General features: G+C 46.3%; 1 protein-coding gene across 2 annotated transcripts in view; it reads left to right on the forward strand.

The window, feature by feature from the left end:
• Positions 1–22,060, forward strand: part of dcc (DCC netrin 1 receptor) — a 142,125-nt gene that overhangs the window by 32,560 nt on the left and 87,505 nt on the right. For both annotated transcript variants that reach the window (XM_047014850.1, XM_047014851.1), the window contains exon 2: positions 12,291–12,614. In XM_047014850.1, the coding sequence (XP_046870806.1) occupies positions 12,291–12,614 (324 nt within the window). The remainder of the gene's footprint in view (positions 1–12,290; positions 12,615–22,060) is intronic.

Consider the following 22,060-nt stretch of genomic DNA (forward strand, 5'->3'; position numbering starts at 1 on the left):
TCATATGCTATGACCGTAATTCTTTATCAGCTGAATGGTATTTCAGAGAATATGAAATCAATGACTTTGTCGTCCTCCTCTGTCTGCCTTATGAATCGAATTGTGTAGGATGACTGAAAGATTTGAGGGATGGACACGACAGTCTGGGTTTTCATTTTGGACACTTATATTATATGAATTATATTATTTGCATAGTTTGTCATTATTTCCCCGAAAATGAGGGAAGTGTACAGCTGTGAAGACAGTTTGTTTGGAACGGACGTGGAGCATGCACTGGAGAGGTCCCACTTCTACTTGAATTCTATGAAAGCATGCGCCCTGAAAAGCACAAATAATTGTTTTTGCTGTTATATTCAATCTTGTCTATTGCGTAATTATGTCACCCATTCAGCCGTACCCCTGCTAAGTGCCCATCATTTGATATAAGGATTTACATCTCCTGATCAATGAAAGGCACACATTGTCTTAAATCTTTGTCTGAAACTGAAATTCAAGGAGAGCTGTCCAACTGAAGTTGGACAGTATTACTCCAAAAGTTTTTTTCTACTGATTGTGGTTTACATTTAGTTATTTAGCAGAACGTTTGATCCAAAACGACTTACAAGAGAGAGCTTTACAAAAAGGGCATAGGTCAATGATCATAAACAATGATCTACCCCCAAAAACATTGCAGGTAGCCAAAACATGAAGCATACATTGTGAAAAGCATTAGTGCCAATAGGTGGAACCAGAAGACCCTGTAGTTAAACACATTTCAATTAAACAACATGATCCTCGAAAGTGCTACAGTGTACCTGGAGGAAAGCAAGGAACAATAATATAATTAAAAGCGAGTACAAGCAGTTAAAGTTGCTCTAACGAACAAGTGCAGCAAGTCCCTCAATAAGTGTCATTGTGTTCCTGGAGGAAATAAATTAACATGTGATCCAACAAATCTTTCTTAAGTACCGTTGCACTCCCAGAACAAGTGCGTCTTTAGCCTTTTCTTTTTGCTTTCTAAATTAAATTACAGCTGTACCAAAAAAAAACAACCCTACAGTAAATAGTAAGAATGGTTGTTTAAGATGTCTATATTCTAACAATATTTTTCACGGGATATCGATTTAGGCTCCTATGGTTGTTCTAGTAATTGTTGCTCGAGAAATGTGGCCATTTTAAGATGGATTTGGCATGTTTCGTGCTTTGCTAAGCTGCTTTGTGACAGTGCTGGGGCTGCAGTGAAACCTGGTGACTGTGACAGACAGTTCTAAGACTTTGCCTGTAAGCACCTCATAATTGTCATCCCATGGGCTGCCTATAATTCTTACTGTCAAATATAAAAGGTCCTTATAATGATTCCCAGACCCCTGGTTATTGAGGTTAAAACCGATGTAAAACGGCTTTACTACTGTATTCCCTCAACGCTACACGCAAAGCCCTGGAACACCAGCATCCCAGAATCCTTTGCGTGGCCCTGTGTGTGCCTCAAGGGAGGAAGGTGTCAGTGTTGGCTCCCGGAACGTTCTGACAAGCACAGAATGAGATGCCCCGTAGATTTAATCTCTCCTCTAGTATTTGTTTTCCCTCTCTCTTTTCATCCACCCCCTTTTTGTCACTGTCCCCAGTAAATGATCTCGAAACCGGCCCTGAACGCACCAGTCCTCGGAGCATTGTCCCTGGTTTGTCAGTCAGGTAATTAATATGTATGTGGGGGCCTTTGTAATTTCCTGCCGTTTGTTTCCTGATGATGGGCATAAATCAAGCTGAGGATTGAAGCCCAGCTCGAGCCTGCTGTCTATTATTCCTCTTTGATAAGGACACATGCTAATTTCTCAACCCTCTCTCCCAGTCGGTGATGGAGATAGATTATTGGGTTGGGATGTCTCTTCCTGCAGCGGTTGCGCACCACATATTCACGTGTGTTGCCGTGGTTTCTTGTCACAAGTGGAGACGATGAACGGTTCTATTGTGGCCCGGCTGCTTTAAGGAGGTGCCATCCCCTTTAAGAGACTGAGGGCATGCTTGTTCATTTCTGTTTACCCGTCTTGGGTAAATGGACAGACCGATGCGGTTCAGTACATATGTCGTCTTAATTCTGTCGACAGACTGCTAAAGATACTATTATATTATTCATCTTATGTTTTTTTTTAATATTGTGTAGCTTTTTCCATTCTGACAAAGTGTCTTAACTTGAAAATGTGCCCATCATGAGTCACATGACCTCATAGATGCACAATGTTAGGATGAGATATTCACCCATGACAGTGCCACACCGAGGGTTTTATCCATTAAGTTATGAAGGACTTGTTGTCTACCTTTTACTGTAGTGCTGAATAATAACACCAAATGCAGGCTATTAGGAATTCAAAACACAAATGTGTGAAGTCATATCGGCGCTCGCAGGGTTGTTTTGCTGCCAATAACTATGGCTCTGCCATGCAAGTAATTATTCTACATACAATAAAACGTACTACAGCTAGCGAGCTGTAATCAAAGTGATGTTTTGGAGAACTTATCAAAGCATTTGTCACAGCGTGATGAAGTTTCGTCGGCAAAGAGCAACTCTTACATTGCATGCTGTTGTTCAAGAATTGCTTAGTGATCCTCAAATCTTTTGTCTGAGAAACCAATTATAAAGAGACACTTTTTCTGCGGGGGATATCGATTTTTCATTGGCAATCAATCATTTTCCACCCCAAATATAGAAAAGGTAAACACAAAGCAACCGAAAATAAAAACGCAGATGAATCGGTCTGTGTGGAGAATGGACCAAGATAATATAAGCGTATTGACGTTTGTTGTCTGTGGATTGCAAGCTTTGATGTTTCCACGCCAGTGAGGTCACGAATGAGACTCATTGTCTGAACGGGGCCACCTCCTGATCCCCATGTCCTGCTGGGGTGACTTTTTGGAAACGGCGGGAGGGGGAGGTTGTTTTGGGACCATATGCCTATAACCCGTGACTTATACCCCCTCCACTCCGACCCCCCCCCTTGTCAGGGGCAGCCAGTGTGGGACAGCTGGTGTTGGGGAGGGCCGGCCAGATGGGGACCGCTCCAACCTGGGCCCCATGCAGTCTCACGGGGGCTGTTACTCAGCTCGACTCTGCTGATTGCCCTAATCAGCTGGGAGTAGAACCAAACGTGACTCAAACCACATCATTACTGTATGTCCAAGGACGACTCTGGACAGATACATTAAAAATGAACGCTCAACTTTATGATAATGAACTTAGCACTACCCGTATATTTCCTCCATTATTTGCTAACTACTTCCAAAAGATACTACAAAACAATAAAATAAGAACTCATTCATAAGAGTAACGCAATACCTGTATTCATATTCTTAAAAAATATATCAAATAACAAATCAAATCAAATTGATTTGTATAGCCCTTTTTACACGCAAGCATGTCACAGAGGGCTTCACATACGCCCATAGAACTGCCCCTCAACCAACCTAAACCCTCAAGGATAAGAGTGTAAGATATCTAAATGGAATAAAGCTAGCCGTGTAGAACATACTTTATTCGCATTCACAGAGAACAGCCCAATGGATGTTGTCGAGGGACAGAGAAGCAGGCCGAGGTAAAAGGGCTAATTTCATAAAACTAATACAAATCAGGGTTGTGGCATGGTTATCACACAGTAATCTTCAAACATGGCCACCACTGCCAAAATCCAGGATGGCAGGCTGCCATGAGGCTCCCTGCTACCCACCATGCCTTCCCTGAAAGACAGAACAGACCAAGGGGAAGACTGTGGGCCAGGGGCCAATTCTGTTTCCCTACTCTGGGCTCCTCCCCTGAGGAGAAGCAGGCACGGGGAAGATGTGTGGTAAATATATTTGTTTGTATACATCCCTGCCCTATATATAGAGAGAGAGAGGGAGAAAGAGAGAGAGAGAGAGAGAGAGAGAGAAGAGAGGAGAGAGGAGCAGCTCTGCAGTTTTCCACCAACACGTCCAGCGTAATCCTCCGTATCGCCCAGCTTCGCTCCCCTCTCAAAACATCTCGCTCCCTTACCAACGCCAACCCACCCTGATGAAGCCTAATGAAGCCCCTCCCATCCTAAACCTTAACTCCTTTCCTCTCTTCACCTCTTCACCCAGATCCTAAGCCCTCTGGCCTACTCCGAATCACCAAGGGGCTCCAACGAGCCAGATGATCTCACCCCAGTCTCGCTCATGGTGGAAGGGGGGGGGGGGGGGGGTAGGGGTGGTATTTATGTGTGACCACCTGAACAACCCCCCCCCCCCCCTTTAACAGAGGGGGCTTTTTGAACACAAAGCCCCAGTGCTTTTCCGGGCCATACGGCGTGCCTGTCGGCCATTCTTGTCATAACACCCCCCCTTCCCCCCCCCCTCCACACACACACACACAAAAAAACTGCTACTTAGAGGCAGAGGAGGACAGAGGAAGGTGGAGGCTACAGTGTAATCCTCCCAGCAGGAACGCTGCTGCAGGAGAATAGACCTGGACCCATGCAGGCTCCTGCCCTAAACCATGGTGTTGGGCCTCAGGCCAAGGCCACAGCCCCAGGGTCAGAGGTCACCCTGACTGTGCCTCTTTAATGATGCTTAGCGTAATGCTGTGGACCAGATGCTACCTTCTTCAAAGGCTGCCCGCCCGCCCGCCAGCCTGCAGGGAAGGGAGGCTGAGGGGAGGGGAACTTACAAACCGTTGCCCATAGGGCTGCGTGGCGGGGAAACACTGGTGCACGTGGGCAGGGACTCAAGAAAACAGCATGGGGGCACTAAGCCACTATGCAGGCTTCTCTCCAGGTAGGAGGGCCACTATGCAGGCTTCTTGACGGGTCCTAGGATATAGGACAGTGCCGAGAAAGACCAGCAGCTGTTGTCCTCGGATCAGACGGGGCATATTGAGAACAGTTTCCTGTCCTCTCCAGAGTAGAAATTAAACCCATAAGAGGATATTCTATACTTTCCTCCTGCACTAAACCCCTTCTGCTCTTTTTATAAAGGGAACAACACTTAGTGCCTCAAAGTTGCTCTTATGTAATTGTTCCAATTAGCTCTCCCCCCCACCCCCCCTGCACTTGCTCTACATCCACATTTTCTTCCATTTTTTCCAAGTCGCGTAGGTTGTTTTTTGCGTCATCGTCACCGATGCAATTCGGAGCAGCTTTACTTTCTCCTGTGAGGATGCGAAGACCTGATTTTGACATTATTCAGAACACATCCTGAACATGAAACGGTATATTTTATAAACAACATCAGTTTCAGACTTCAGACATACATTAAAACATGACCTAAATAAGCATAGAAGCATAGACATTATATACAACATTTAACGTTTGTTAAACAGACATTCATCTCAATGGATCCCCATTGTCAATAAAGCATGAATTTTGAACAAATATTTACAAGACAAATGAATATATCAGATGAAGACGTGTCCTGTCATTCCCGGTGAGTGTAGTGAGGAAGGGGAAGCCTGCAGACAGATTGCAGCTGACCAGATACCTGATGGCAACAGCGGTGTGGGAAAAGAGCCAAGACATTTTTTGACTTCACCAGCTGCCTTTAAACATGTTCGAAAGTAAACAAGCGCGCCCTGCTGGCGAACGTCCTGGTGCCCCCCCCATCTCAGACTGTTGAGGAGGTTGGCGGGAGAGGTTGGCGTGTCTCTATTACCGGATTAAGTCGAGAAAAGCTTAAGGAAAAGGAACTTTCCACCCACTAGCTCGCTTCTGAATGAGGAGATAAGGGGAAAATGATCCTTTTTTAGTCCGAGTCTATTGACAGGAGATTAGGAGGAATATTGCAAAAATAGATTGCAGGCAGACAGATGCACTCTAGCATCGACAATGTGCGCAAGAGGCGGGAAAAGAAGGGAAAGAGAGCTGAGGAAGCGATCAAGATGGAGTCCGACAGAATCAGCCAGCAGGTGGACCACAAGGACACCTGAAAAGAGAGAGAGAGAAACAGAGAGGAAGTACTTAAAAAGTGTGTGTGTGTGTGGTGTGTGCGGGCGTGTCAGAGACAGAGATAGCTGGTCAGAAGAGAGAAAGTCAGAGGGAGTCGCCGATGGGGGGGGGGGGGGGGGGGGGGGGGGGGGGAGGTCAGATGTGAGTGAGCTTTCAGAGATGAAGTTGTCAAGATAACGCTAAGACTGAAGGAAAGGCAGAGGACGGCGGTTGAAGGGGAATCGATAGCGGCATGGGGAGACCGTCCACCGCGCTCGGCTGAGACACTGTAATGAAGAGATATCAGCCAAGAGATGATATCTCCCACTGCAGATGCAAAAAGCACTAGATTAGAAAAGGCACTGTGACCGGCCAAGTTAGAGCTGAGGGCTCTGAAGTCTCTGTAGGGATCAGTTAAAGGCTACACCACGTCATGACTCTTAATCATCCAGTGTTACAACCGCATGAATCGATGGAGTTGTAAATGCAAGGGTTCAAAGGAATTCCACCTCATGCCTAGTCCGTTTGAAATATTTCAAAGGCGTGTATCAAAGTTTAACATTGTTGTCTCGGTTGAAATCACAATTTTCACCATTAACCCTTTCCTGCCGGACCATTCAAATATGGGTCGAAAAAGACCCATAGAACCCGCCTTAAAAATGGCCTGTGATATCTCTATGATTGTATAGTGTTCTGAATATCTCAAGCTAGGTTTTGTATAATGTAAATGAGCTTTTCAAAGAGAATCCCATTTCAAACAATGCTTGTTGAAAACCTTTGGAAGAGTCATAATTGAACTTGTGGTGAGTGGGATGCGGAATGGTTGAAAGCTTCTTTATTGACTCGATCGTGAGCCAATAGCCTTGGGTTAGCTGTACCCTTTTAATTAATCATGCCCCTCTACTGTTCCAATTTCTCATGAATACATTTAAAACAGTGGCAAGTATTTCAAGTGAGAACCACGCCGACTGCATGATTTAATCATACTGTCTCCTCCTGCCACTCCCTAGAGACGGAGTCAAGGCTTATTTATTTGTTTATACGGATCATTAGGTTTTACTCTCCTTACTTGTTGGACGGTTGTCTTGGGGCAAATCGCAAAAAGAAATTGGTAACACTTTAGAATAATGGTCCATTGTTAATGAGTAGCTATGCAGGAAGTAATAGGTAGTTCTACATTAACACTGAATTTAATACTATTAACTAAAATGGAACCAAGATTAACTAAGCAGTAAGTAATAGCGAATTTAGTACAAAGGTAGTTCCTTGGTAGGTATTTGATTATTACTAAATAAATATATCCTCATTGAGAACTACTTGTGAACTATGACCAATTAAGAAATAATAACCAATGAATTACTAATCACAAAAGTAACGTCTACAAAGTGAACAATTGTTTTTTTTTAACTCTTAACAGGGTCATAACATTTCAAAAGCTTGTGCCTGAAATTAGTTCTTTGTGGAAACCAGTTTATGAATATTAACGTTATAACACGTCCCTGTATGATTATGGGACAGGTCCCCCCAATATTTGATCATACTGTATGATTATGGGACACGTCCTCCCCAATATTTGATCATACTGTATGATTATGCGGGCAATTTCGATGTGTCTGCTACTAGGTCTTTCTGCAGCTCAGAAAATATCAAATCACGGCCGGTCCGTTTTCCAAATCCAGTCGATTTGGCTTACCAAAACCTATTTGTCCTGAATCCATGTCATGTTTTCCCCTAAACCTATACTGGTGCAACGTCAATGAGTGAATTTGGAGCGCGAAATTATTTGGCAGCGGCACATTTTTATGGATTGTAAATATCCAGTATTTGGCTAACATACAACAACAACGACTAGGTGAATTTCACTAGAATTTCGAATTGTAGAATTAGTGCAAATTTGGAATTGTAGAATTAGTGCAAATTTCGATTGCAATACTATACAGTTTGTATGAGGGACTTTTTACAAGCTAGCCGACAGCTATAGTCTGGCTTTACAGCTAGCAACAACTGTAGCTAGCGTTTTCGGCCATGTTCCTGTTCTCTGAATTGGGTTATCTAGCAAGTTATTTTACAGTCCTGTTATTTGTTCTTTCTTCCTTAATCATTTTTATTCCTTTGGGAGCGTTGCTGTTGTAGTGGATAGGCCTATACGTTGATTTGGGTTAGGGTTAGCCATGTACTTACTTATTACTTATTTAGCCATTATGTTTGACTCAGTTTATCATCACATTTTGTTGAGTGTGTTGAATGTTTCATTCCAAAATACAGAATTTTTGTTTAAATGCTAGGTTTCATCATTGTGCAAAACGAATAAAAGAAAAGAATGTTTAATTCAGACATATTTTACAAAATGCTTTATTCTTGCATGTGCATTTTTGCATTATGTAGGATTTTCTTTTACGACTTCATGGAAATCTTCCAGTGGATATAATTAAAATAAATGTTATCCAATCACTGCAGTTGTTTTATGTTGTATATCTTGTGAGGTGACATGTTAGTGAGGTGTTAACATGTTTTTCACTTTGAAATAATGGTCCAGATTACAGTTACTGCCGGATGATAAGGTAACTCTTGAGTAATTAGTGAAGAGTTACCATGTTTGTCACTTTAAAATAATGGTCCACATCACAAGTAGTTACTGCAGGATTACAAGGTAACGCTTGAGTAATTAGTGAGGAATTAACATGTTTGTCACTTTAACCTGTTCTACTTGCGGGCCTGCCCGCGGGCCCGAAACACTGCCCCCTCCTCCCCCAGTTATTACGCATTAAAAATCATAAATAATTTTTTTCGACTAGTACACATGTTGTACATCGTTGGAAAGCTACGATTCTTGTGCTTCCATTGAAATAAACCAATTCAAGCTCAACTTGCAACAGAAAGTAGCGTCAACGTCTTTGTCCGGTGACCGTTCATTCAACAATGCCAGAGAAAAAAGTTGTACTTACCTTCGATTACTTAGGAATGTCCAGGTATGCACACAACTCATCAAAACCTCATCTGCTTACATTCCCAAGGGTCCAAAGTATCAAACCATGTCGAGTAGTTGTCCAAACAAAGAATTATATCCACACATAGCCACGATTTTGTTGCTTCATTGTTACTTCGTAAAAAAAAATTTTTTTACTAACTGGCTTGGACTGATTCTGAAAAGAGCTAGTTATCCTTGTAGCTTAGCGCTAGCTGTAAATGGCGATACCCCATATGCCAGGTTTTGTGGCAAATAATGGTCCACATCACAAGTAGTTCCTGCAGGATAACAAGGTAACACTTGAATAATTAGTGAGGAGTTAACATGTTTTTCACTTTAAAGTAATGGTACACATCACAAGTAGTTCCTGCAGGATGACAAGGTAACGCTTGAGTAATTAATGAAGAGTTATACTGGTTTTCACAAGTAATAGGCCTATAATAAGTCTAATTTTATATTTGACACATACGGTACAGGCATACATTTCTGTGAGGCACTAGTGATATTCTAACAAACATTGTAATCTGGAAGATTTGGTTTTGCGCTTATCGCAACATAAATGCAGGATGCAAATTGTTTTTGAAAAGAGAACATCAATGTTTATATTCATATCCTAAAGAGAAGTCCTCCACAGGCGGCTACTGTAACATAAAGGTAGGTCTTTGAAATCTGAGACATTGAACTGACACTCAAGAGCTCATAATAGTAAACTAATACAAACATGAGAGTGTCAGCATCACTTCCTAATTATTATAATTTTTTAACAAATGATCATTATTTGTATTATGCCATGTTTAAGTTTGAAATAAACAGAGAACATTCGTCCATCCTTTGGTAAGAGTAGGCAAAATCTCAACCTGTAGTTAACGTATTTGGGGGAATATAATATTCATAAACTGGTTTCCACAAAGAACCCATTTGAGGCACAAGCTTCTGAAAAGTTATGACCATGTTATGAGTAAAACAACCAAATTGTTCACTTTTTAGACATGTTACTTTTGTGATTAGTAATTAATTGGTTATTCTTTCTTAATTGGTCATAGTTCACAAGTAGTTTTCAAGAGGATACATTTATTTAGTAATAACCAAATACCTACCAAGGAACTACCTTTGTTGTAAATTAGCTATTACTTACTGCTTAGTTAATCTTGGTTCCATATTAGTTAATAGTATTAAATTCGGTGTTAATGTAGAACTACCTATTACTTCCTGCATAGCTACTTGTTAACAACGGACCATTACTCTAAAGTGTTCAAGAAATTCCTACAGCAATAGTTTTTCCGTGCTCTTAAAGTGTGGCAAGTTTTGCGTCATCAAATCTCCAGAAGCAGTCTCAGGAGCAATAGTCTGTACCTCTATACTCTTGCACATATTTTTGAAACAGCATGGTGCCACGAGGATAACTCGACATTCAATGTATGATATAGATGAAGGGAATCTTTTCAGTTTGTAATGTTACATTGCAATAAATAGATCCTGTCTCTCCCCGCGGAGGGAGGTTTGGGGTTTGCGTACGACAAGTGCCCAGATTTTGAAGTTACAGTATTGCAATCTTGGAAGCTGTGGCTGTAATGTCGGAGCAGTCGACGACAGCGTCACACATTGGTGCACCGCAGTAGTTGTGGCTGTGTTTTGGAGCTCTGACAGTCCCGGCAGAAACAGATCCAGTCCCAACCTCAGTAGCTGAAGGTGCTGTCTCCACTCTCGGCTGGGGGCACTGTGTGTTATTTCCCAGTGTCTGAAGGAGTCTCTCTCTGTCTGCGGCAAGGCTGTCAGTGGCAACGCTGTTCGGTATGCAGTCCCCCCTCCCCCTTCCCCTCCCCCCCTCCCCCCCCCCGTCCCCCTCCTCTGTCAGCTCATCGCTTTTTCTTTAAGGCTCCCGCCTCCCACAATCACCACCACCACTTCCTCCTCCCCCCTGTCGCCCAAGGCGAGGGAAGTGGGGAGTTAGACAGGTTTTTTCAATTACACTGCACTCTCTCTCTCGTGATGGCATGGGCGGACCGTCAGAAAAGGCTGATCCCTCCTCTCCCTACCTCCTCTCCCCACCCCCTCACCCCCACCACCCCTCCCCCTTTCTGTGTCTTATCTGTGAGAGCCACCCCAACTCCACACCCAGTCCTGGGTCTTTGTTCCAGTTGTAATATTTCACAGATGTCCGCAGATGAAGACGACCCCGCCTTCTGGGAGGTAAAACCGGAGAGAAACACCTGAGCATTCGTTGGAATTCTCCTCAACGGACGAAGGGGAATTTCAGACTTTATAGCGTTGATAAACTGGAAACCCTTTTTGTCCGTATCGTGGACTGCTTTAGCATGTGTTGCACTAAGTGATAAAGTGCAAACACTTGGGCATGACAGAGAGTGCCGTATTGAGCTAGAGCTACCTTCCTTTTCTGCTGGTACTCACATTAGCATTAGAATCATCCGGCACCTTCAGGACATTTCTTGTTTTCCAAGCAGAACACAGAATGGGGCTGAAATATCCATACTTTAGAGGAGTGAAAACATAAAAGGCGGCCCTCTCAAGTTTATGTTTTTGATTGAAACTATATCCCAGCGTGGTGTTCTGCTGACAGGGCAGACACAAAGGCAGAATGGGGAAACATGTCCTGGTATGGCTGCCAAAGTATAAATATGGATGAACTGTAGCGCTGGAACGGTGCATGCTGAAACAAAGCAGACGTGCAAGAGAGCAGTGTGGCAGGCGGACTTCAAAAAGCCCTTTCTCTAACCGGCTAGACCCGGTATCTACTGAAATTCAGATGCAATCATCAATACACTCACTCCAAGTTATTTAAGAAATCCTCTTGTTTTTTTAAATATTTTCAGCTTTCATTGAGCAATTTCCCTTCCACCTTCAACCTTGGGAAAGTGCTCGTTTTGAAATGTGGAAATGAATCTGTTTGGATTTTGCGTTTTAATTGCTTTCAAGAGGATGGAAGCTGCTGGGTGGCTTTTTATGTAGCAGCGTTGTCAAAAGCTAAAAGTGATCTTTGCCGTGAAATGTCTGGGACACGGAGATGTGCGATAGCGTGAGGCCCTTGAAGATAGGTCAGTAGGCTAATGCTAATGGACCTTTACTCTGAACAGTTGCGACGCACTCTTAGCTCTAAGGATACTTAACCACCAATCATCTTTCTGTCCAACATTACTAACGCCGTATTTGGTATTCTTAAATCCAGCCCTTTAAAAGGATACAACAAATTGATTATTACATCTTTGACGCCAGCTTCACCAATGAATGAACGAGACGAGACGCCCGCACGCCCAATGAAAAGTGTGAAAAGCGTGAAGGGGGGTACCGGCGGTGTCCGTAACGCCCCGGACCGCAGATCGCGGCGTCGGGTTTTCTTTCCTCCCTCTTGCCTCCCAGACTAAACTCTCCCTTTCCCCTTTCCTCCCTCCCTCCTCCAGGCGCCGAGTCATCGCAAGCTTTCGTGGAGCTCAGCTTCGTCCAGGAGCCCCAGGACACGGTGACGGTCCGAGGCGGAGTCCTGCAGCTGGACTGCCAGGCCCAGTCGAACCAGGGCACCGCGCTCATCAGCTGGAAGAAGGACGGCGTCCTGCTCAGCACGCTGGTGGACGAGAGGAGGCAAGAGATGGCCAACGGGTCCCTGCTGGTCCAGAATGTTCTCCATTCGCGTCACCATCGGCCGGACGAGGGCACCTACCAGTGTCTCGCCACGCTGGAGGGCCTAGGGGCCATCGTCAGCAGGACGGCTAAGGTCACCGTGTCTGGTAAGCGCTCTCTAGACACCTGCCTGTGTTGTGATATGCCTGGACGATTTCTTCAAGGAGAGCTCGAGGCTCTTGTAATCAATGTGCTGCTGCTAAAATCGATATATATTTCTATATCTCTCATGGTTTATCAGACCCTGGTTTAATCCCGGACTGACTTATTTTGCTCAGATTGATGGAAAGTAAAATTTGATAGGATTGCAAATATGAACCTAATCATTGATTTAGTGATCCTTTTAGAAAGGAAAATGAGCTGTCTCTCATCCAGGAAACTATAATATCACTGGTGATTCTGTATAGGCTTCGAACCGGCGTCAAGCGACGCGAGCAAGGTTTGCGGGAGAGACGTTCCGAGTCCGCGACAAACCTTTGCCGAAACACAACAGCAACACCTCGACACTACACACACACAAGCAACCCGCCGAGCAGCCTCGCGCTCCTCTGATCCCATGTTATACAGGCCTGGAAAGTCTACACAGCGAGGAGAACTATCTCCCTCCCCATCTCCTCTCCTCCTTCCACCAACGGCGGGGGGACTTGGATATCATGAATCACAGAGGAGGGCTCTTGACCCGTGCTAGCGGGAGGCAGAGTCGAGGCACTGGGCCGAGACAAAGCCGCTTAGTTAACCGTCTAATGATGAACAGTGCAGGGGCAAGTGTTGTTTAACTAAAACATGCAGGGGCCTAATTACCGGCGATAGAGAGCCGGACCGAAACAGCCCTGATGGGCTTTGTTTAATCTGCTATGGATACGGGGCTTGTCAGGTGTGGAAATCAAGTGGGCTGACAGGGTTGTAAATACAAACGGTGTGTCATGCACACTGTAGCTCGAAAAAAAAGAGAGGGACAGTGCCATTCCGTTCGCATGGGTTAAGGACTCGTTGAACTCTTCAGCGAAATCTTAGCCAGAATGGTTGAAGGGGCCGTATTCGGGTTTGCCATGGAAGTCCCAGACAGCGGTTTGGAGCTGTGGGGACGGAGAGCCGGCGTCTGCCCTGAAAGGCCTCCCGCATGGAGGAGGTATTGCAAGTTCAGTCACGCATGACATACGAGGCCATTCCCCAAACCGCAACCACTCCGTTTCACGTTGTGTGTGTGTGTGTCCCTCCAACCCTCCCACATGCATTAAACATAATCAAGATCACTGTAGGACTCGGGCCCCCCCCCCCCCCCAGCTGTACCCGGGCCTGCTACGGATCTGCGCGAGCAGACGTGAAGAGGGATACGGTTAGATTGCATTCTGCCAGCTCTGCGGGTGTCGAGCCCGGGCCGACCAGAAGGCAACCGAAGCCTTCTCCCCGTGTGTTTGGCCCTGCATCTGGAGATAAACCTCGAGCAGCAGGCTTTAACGCGGCAGGCTCCCCCTCCTCCAGCCACCTCCTACCCTGATTTCTGGACTACAAGACCGGACGGGGTGTGGGGGGGGGGGGGGGAGATGTGGCTTCAGCGGAGAGCAGACGGGGCGGAGGATTGGCCGATCGGCGAGGCCAGGAAGGCCAGAAGGAGAGATGAGTGCCGGGCCTCCTAAACCAGGGTCAGGACAGACCACGTCAAAGTCGTCCATCTCCTCCCAGCCACCGTGTGGGTTGATCCAGAGAGAAGGGCCACTGTTGGTTTAGAGCTCCCTGCCACATGATTTGGGGGAAGCTCCCGCACAGGAGATATCTTCGTGTTATAAACCACGTTTTACCTTCCTAAACTGTTGGGGGTAATGAGGCGTGGGTCCCCCACCCCCACACCACCACCACCACCAAAAGATGCCCCCCCTCTGTCCTGGAGAAACCATGGAAACAGCAAGCAAGCGCAAAGCCCCGACTGAAAGTGACATTGGTGTCTTTAATGTCATGCCAACTGGCAGACCGAGTCCAGCCATGTTTCTAAACGGATAATCTTGAGTGTAGCATTAATGCCAAATGGAGCCCCTTGGTGAGATTTAAGTGCCAGTCAGACTGATTGGCCATGAAGGCCCCCCTCCATGCTCTCTCTCAACCCCCTCCCACCCCCCCCCCCCCACCCCCCCCCAATATGGGGGGCTCTGGGGCTTGTTGGCAGGCTCCCCTTGGCCTACCGCTCTCCTGCTGGCTGTAAAACTTCTTTCATGTCTCAGTAGCAGGCATACAGTAGGACATCTTCAAGGATGAAAAGAGATTTCGAACGAAATGTCACGAGAGTCCCTTGTAATGCAAATGATGGTGTGCCGTCCTTTGATGCGGGGGATACTTATGTGCACATGCTAAATGTTTGACTTCGGGAAAGTACAGTATAGATAGAGCAGAGTGTACTCTTGGGCTTCCCAAATGATGAATATGGAGTGTGACTGAGTCATACTCGCCCAGTGCACTCGACTTTGACTAGTTCTTCGAGTTAAACGGACAGAGTGTGCATTCTCTTGTACATTCTCATCAAGTGACAATTTGTTGAATTTTATGTTGGACATAATAAGCTGGCTAATCGGCCTACAGATGCACAGTAGCTAATGTTAGCCACTATGTGGAAATGGATACAAAGCGAACCCATGCTTTTATGCCTTTTGACGGCGTCTTCGTACGACAGTCGGCCATTAGCCTACCTATCCTTGAGTCTTTGGACCCTATCTTGACCTCATTTCATGAAGAAATGAAACGTGCAATAGTTACATGGAGCCTGTTGCTCTGTTTGATTCTTGCGAAAGCGCTCCAAATACAGTCGCTATTTGTCCTGTTGAGGCGCTTTCTGCTTCTTGCTTTGTAGTTAGATTAGATGTGAATGGAGGATAACGAGTGCCAGTGGTCTTCCAGGCGGTCTTGGCTGGGCCTGGCCCTGCTAGGAATACATTACAAGAGTTGCCAGCAGGCCTGTGATTAACTGGCAGAAGGTGCGGGTGGCAAGTCAGATGTTTGGGCATAAACATTGTCAGAACTTTCAAGTAACCAATGGATAAGGTTTTGAGGAGCCCAGTGTTGATATGCACTCAGAACGAGTGAGTCTTTTGAGAGTGGCTTGAATCTAGATCCAATTATGATCTAAAGCTCCTTTTTGAATGGGGTATATTGGACACGTCAGCTTATATCAAACACTGTTGATAGTCAACTGTTTTGGAGCCTTTGAGCAATTTAACAACTTATCTTTCTTGCTACTGAGATTGCCCATCTCACTCAGACTACTGGAGAATAAACTTCGGAGCATTTTCAGCTTTAACTCGTTTTAAAATTAACTTTCTTACTTTGGTTGACATGTTGGGGAAGCTAACAGGACAAGCGCCTTCCTTTTACGAACAAGTACTTATGAATGTTAGGTTCACTCATAGGAAATCAGGCAATTTCCCCTTCACAAAGTAAAGTTTTGTCAAAGCCAAAAGACTTAAGTTTCTCCACAGCGGTGGAGGGAGGGAGGTGGGGGAAGGAAGGGGGCGGGGGGGGGGGGGGGGGTTGAAGGGGACTTGATGAGTTGAGGAGAGAGGTCAGATGTCCGGACGTGGGAGGAGAGCAGAGGAGCGAGGCGAGGGAGGGAGAGAGGGATGGGAGAAGAGACGGAGGGCCCAGAGGGAAGAGAGAGGAGAGGAGGACGCCCCCCCCCTCGCAGGGGTAATTGCGGTGCCTGGCCTTGACCTCACCTTGGCGGTGTTGGAGGACTGACAAATCCACCCGCGGACAGCCGCGCTCCCATTGGTCAGACGTGTGCGGCCTCAGAGAGGCACATGCGAGCAGGCCGGCGGAGACGAGGGGGAAATGCGATTAAAACACATTCTAGAGCAACATTCACTTCCCCTCTAAAGGCATTCCTGCTGGGTAGGACCACAGCCACCCTAAAACCTTCAAATGCACAGCGCTAATGAATGCAAAGTCCTTTTATCTATTGCAATTTGGAGTTGAATATATGATTCTGACATCAACTTACTCGCTGTCGATCAATATAATCCAAGTCTAATCTCATCAGAGTAAAAAGGGGTCAAGCGATTCCCTCCTCAGTGCTTTGAGAGGCATCGGCATCCCCTGTAGTGCCTTTCTGCCCCTTCCTGACTCCTGCATCTGCACGCACGCACTCTCCTGCACACACACACACATGCACACGCACAGACGTGCACACCAACGCCAGAGACCCCATCCTCCCCATTTGTTGAGTGTTCACCATCATACAAAGAGCCAATTGGAAGCCGGTTCTAAATCGAGCAATGAAATGTCTCAGTTTCCCCGGGGAGCGCTGTGGTATTTCTCTCTAATTAAAAGTGAGAGTTGGAGGAGGCCAGGATGACTCAGCCCCTTCACACAGGAGCCGGCGAGCCTGCGTGTTGATGTGTCTGCCGGGTGTTTGAGAGGAAGAGGAAAGAAGAGGGGGAAAAGAGAGAGAGAGCGGGAGAGAGAGAGAGAGAGAGAGGGGAGAGAGAGAGAGAGGGAGAGAGAGAGAGAGAGAGAGAGAGAGAGAGAGAGAGAGAGAGAGAGAGAGAGAGAGAGAGAGAGAGAGAGAGAGATATAAAGAGAGAGAGAGACAGAGAGACAGAGAGAGAGAGAGAGAGAGAGAGAGAGAGAGAGAGAGAGAGAGAGAGAGAGAGAGCAGAAACTCTCTGTGTTGATTACACTCCTTTTGTGTGGAAGCCGAGGAGAGGAGGGATGGAGGAGGGCCGGGCGGGGGAAAGTGGCAGAGTGACTGAGATGGAGATGGCAGGCATCGGGGGGGAAGAGTGACAGTGGAAGACTGGGGGTTCGGGGAGGAGAGGAGGGGAGGGAGAGAGAGGTAGATGAAGGGACAGAAAGAGATGGAGAGAGGGGGAGATGGAGAGTGTCACGGTGGAAGAGGGGGATGATGGAAGGGTTGGGTGAGGCCGCGCGGGGCAGACGACAGGACCGAACATGTCACCGTTCGAGTCAGGGCGACGCAACCCGTCGACCTCCGCAGGTGTGTGCGCGCGTGTGTGAGTGTGCACCACTGATGTGGTGCAGTCACCTCCTATCAGGCACTATTGATTCATTGAAATCCTTCTAATAGGATGTTTTCCAACAACATTTATGGCCCAAATAGATGAGTAGGTACATCAAGTATAATGTTTACAAAGGAAAGTGGTTAATAACGAGTACATAGTATACATCTAACAGTGACAGTGTAACTGATTTGGCTTATCTCAGCATTGAAAGTAGCTCATTTTGTTGTTTTTTAAAGCCTCATGGGAAGTACTGATAAGCGTTTCAACTTGCCTAAAGGGCATCTTCACCTCCAGTCGTTCACCTTCCCAGTGAGCCCCACTGTCATTACCAAGCGCAATAATCCCCGACACACAGGTTCTCATGAGCTAAATCCGGGACGCTCACCATATTGAACGCACGGCTGATTAATTCTAAACCCCCCTCTCCCCCCCCCCCCCCAATTGGCTGCTCCCGGTGTGTGCCAGGGTTACATTGAGGCGCAGCTGGGAGCGACAGCTTGTCATCATCCAGGGTTGAGCTGCCGTCGACGCGGCCCACCAGCCCGGTGCCGGGCCACCGTCTCCTGGAGACGTCGCTCAGGCTGCACCCCCCCCCCCCCCACCCGCTGCCTGGGTCGGCTCCCGGGGCTTTGAAGCCGAGCGTCTCTGTTGCTCTCTGAAGCCTTGGCTCCTACCCAGACTACATTAATATTTCACTAGCCTGGGTGGGTAAGCGGGAGGGGGGGTGGGGGGGGGTGGGGGGGCCTGGGGGGGGCGTTGGGTTGGATTTGGGTTTAATTCAGGGGAATGTGCTGGGACGAGGAGAAGGGGAATATGGGAGTACTTTTTCACGGGTAAACCTTTCATCCGAACGCGGGAACGTTTCAAAGTGCGTGCGCCAATGCACAGGTTTCTCAAAACGTTCTGTCCTCGCTCGGCATTCTTTGAGTCGTAACTCATTAGTCCCAGTCCTCGGGGCCGTGGTGGGAAACTGTTTACCGCTAGCTCGTTTTTAATGACTTGGGTGGGGACGTGATTTATGAAGGGGGTACATCTTCCCCTGCAAGGTGGTTTGATATCTTCTTTCAGGATTCGTCAAGATGGGCACCTCGAGCGCCTGGCATCTGGCAACATCTGGGTGGTTCTTGCACATGTTGATCGTGATGTTTCCCCCCCCGCCCTTTAGCAAGCAGTAGTTTAGTCTAGGCTGAGAGTTTGGGATTGATCCCGTTTGTGGAAATCCTACTGTTTCGTCGCTAGTTTGTCTCGTCTTTGTATTTGATCGTGTCAGGTGACGGTTGTGGAGGACCAGTAAAGTGATTCATCAACTTGTTTATTTTGTATTTAGATCACAGGTTAGTAGGAATCCCTAACCATTATCAATCCAGTTTGTCGAGGACTTATTCACCACAATGGTTTGTTCCATGTACTAAGACCTGGTGGTATGGAAGTGATTTGTATAAACAGTATGTTGTTGAACTGGCTTGCGTGAAAGTTTCCCCCTCTAGGACTGGCGGGAAGTGTTGCAACCCACTCCTCCCTCTAATCAAAGTTTTATGACCAGAGCAGAGCTGTGATGCTGGTTTGGGTGATTTAAATATGAGGCAGCCACAGAACTCTGTTTGTGTTTTGCGTGGATTTAGCTTTCAACCATGTTTGTCTCTTTTTGGGGTGTCCAGAGTGTAACATGAAGGCATGTTTGTTTATTGAACTGTGCCCGCGGGTGATGGTGACTACACCCACTGCAGTCGCCTGTTTGAGCCCTCAGATCTCCCATCAGGCCTCCCATCAGGTCTGTAGAACACTGTACTGTTGTTAGACGTGAATCCACATCTCTCGGTAAATAATAATCATCGAGTTTCTGTGTGACTGTGTGGCAATGGCAAACAGTTGACATGGGCCACGGGTCAGGTTGGACGGCCCCTCAGCAGAGTTTTGCTTCGGACCCCAGGGAGGTCAGGACCTTCTCTGGTATGTCGAAATACATTATGCCCAGAATGCCAAAATGAAATACAAGCATTTAGCAGTATTCAAGCCAGATTTCTTTTGTTTCTTATCTGAGCCGTAACCCACTGTGCCGCCCTACAACACTAGGGTTGTGACCACGCTCTTTGGTTAGGCGGCTGTCCAATGAGCTCCACTCCCTGCATTTGATATTTTTCATGCTACCTCAGGTGCGTTTTGTGTAGATTCCGCAAAGTTTTCTTGGGAGTAGGCTGCGTGGGCTATGGGTGTGTCAGCTCAGCGTACTTCAAAGCCGTGCTGCTCCTCTTCCCAAATGACTTCTTCATCAGCAATTTCTAACGCAACGTCATTTAGTTCCTCGGTATTTTCTCTGGCTCAGCACACAGATTCTTTTACATGACAGAATTCCTCTCAGGCTTCCTGTGTTCCTGAGGGAAGCTCTGGTCGCGTGGCTGATGGGAGACAGGGATTATCTCATGTTACGTCATCTCCACATCTCTGAGGCAATACACATTCAATCGGTTCTGAAACAACATTTGAGTGTACAAAGGAAATGCCTTTCCAATGTTGGGTTGGATTGGAGAGAGGGGCTTATGTCCTTGGCATGTGTTATAAGTCAAGCAGAGCCCCTTTCATGCCAGTTGTGAGCTTCTGAATGACAACGTAAGCTTCATACAGTAAATACATGAGTCTAGAATGATGTAGTTTCAGAGTTACAGTGGAGCAAGTTGTACAGCTCTCAGGAAATCTGCTAATTGGCCAAGATGTCATAATTGAGGCTTGCACCCAGAACATTATTAATTATGTTGATCGATCATACTCTCTGTAATCGTTTCACCGCTTTGTTATAATTTCAGCGTTTACTGGATAATTACATGTAATGACACGTATCTTTCATCAATCCCGAGAACACCTTTTGCTTCCGTCAACTGGAATAGCGGGTTTTAATCCAGCGCGGATATTTCTCCTCAAAAACGGAACTCTCCTTCACGCACAGACACAAGGGGGAAAAAAAGTTCAGTCGACCCCCTTTCCCTCTCTGTCTTTTGTCTCCCTTGTTCATGCCTTCTGCACCGAGGTCACAGGCCTCCTAATCAATTAGATATATTAGAGTGCAAGGCGTCCAGCCCAGCTGCTACACGGAGGGGCCTGCTTCTTCAGGGTGCTAATGAAAGAGGAGCCGGCGCGCTGACTGACAGATTGAGACCTCTTCTCACAGCCAATTATCTGGCGGGATGATGGGGGGGAAGAGTGTGACGATTGGTTAATAGACTTAATCGACAGGACGGGACGACACGGTTCCCGGGATGACAGGGGCTAAGAGGATGCAGACCAGTCCTCGCAAACAACCGTCGAAACGGAGGCTGTAGCTTTATGGATGATAGGCCTGTGTGTGGATGGGCATACTGAGGGGTAGTCTGTAGCGGTCCAACTCGGAAAGGTGGCTTAGGTGAGAAAAACAACTGTTGAAAGTGGTCATAACAGGAACACAGGGTAAGGACCTTGCACTGTAAATGCCTCATTATTCAACATCAGTTTGCCAAACAGCCTTTTGAATTAGAAATACACTGCAGGAAAGTGGCACGCATTACATGCATGACTGCTGTTTTTAATGTGTTGGTTGGTTGGTTGGTTGAAAATGATGGATTTGTTCCCTCTTCCTATACCACATCCATTCCTTCTATACCATGAGATTCCTATTATGGAAGTCAGCATAATAATTCATAACAATTTCAATACTATTGTTGTTTTGCAAACAATCCGACATATAAATGCTCAAGTGACTGCACGCGTGCTTGATAAGGAATTGACATAAAAAAAGAAATGCAAATAGAATCGCAGCTTAAATATTCAATTAAGCGCCAGTGCCATCACCTCAAAGACATCTGCTTACAGTTTTAATTAGAAGGAAGGCCCTGTGTTTGGTTATTCTTTGTGGGAAGGAACTGAAGGCACTGCAGACAAATGGTTCTTCTAAAGATAGGGATGAATGCAAGGATGACGACGCTGAAAATGTGTTTTCAGTCCAAAATAGATGTGCCCTGGGATATGCCTGCACTATAACTATGGACCCGCACCGTGACTGTGTGCAGCCTCTGTTCTGAGGGAGGACGATAAGAGGGGAGCTACTATAGGAGCGCCGGACTGATGTTGTTTTCCCTTTGTAATGAATGAGCGTACAACAGGCATTGACTCGCCGAATGTAACATTTCAGCACACTTTACAGAATTCATAGGGGGTTTGTCCAGCAACAGTCTCGTCTTTCTCTCTCTCTTTCTCTCTTCTGGCGATGACGAAAATAAGAAGAATTGTTTTCATTATTTGGTGACTTTGAAAGTTGGCCTTGAATCATCTACTGCCCAACTTTTTTTACGTGCGCTCCCAGATGCAGAGTTAACAGTCAAAAGGTTATACAGACAGACAGACCATCGTCTCCTCCTCTCCCTTTGCCTGAATGTGTCCTTGTCTGTGTGGGCCACGCGTCGTATGCTGAACAAGGTAAATGTCACAGGCGAACGTTGGCCTGGGCAGAATTTACGAGACAGAGGTAATCATTACTGGCTGGAGGATTCATGTCTCCCCAGAGACCCCCTGCCTCTGCT

The sequence above is a fragment of the Hypomesus transpacificus genome, unplaced genomic scaffold, assembly GCF_021917145.1.
Source record: "Hypomesus transpacificus isolate Combined female unplaced genomic scaffold, fHypTra1 scaffold_27, whole genome shotgun sequence".
In the NCBI taxonomy this organism is placed as follows: domain Eukaryota; kingdom Metazoa; phylum Chordata; class Actinopteri; order Osmeriformes; family Osmeridae; genus Hypomesus; species Hypomesus transpacificus.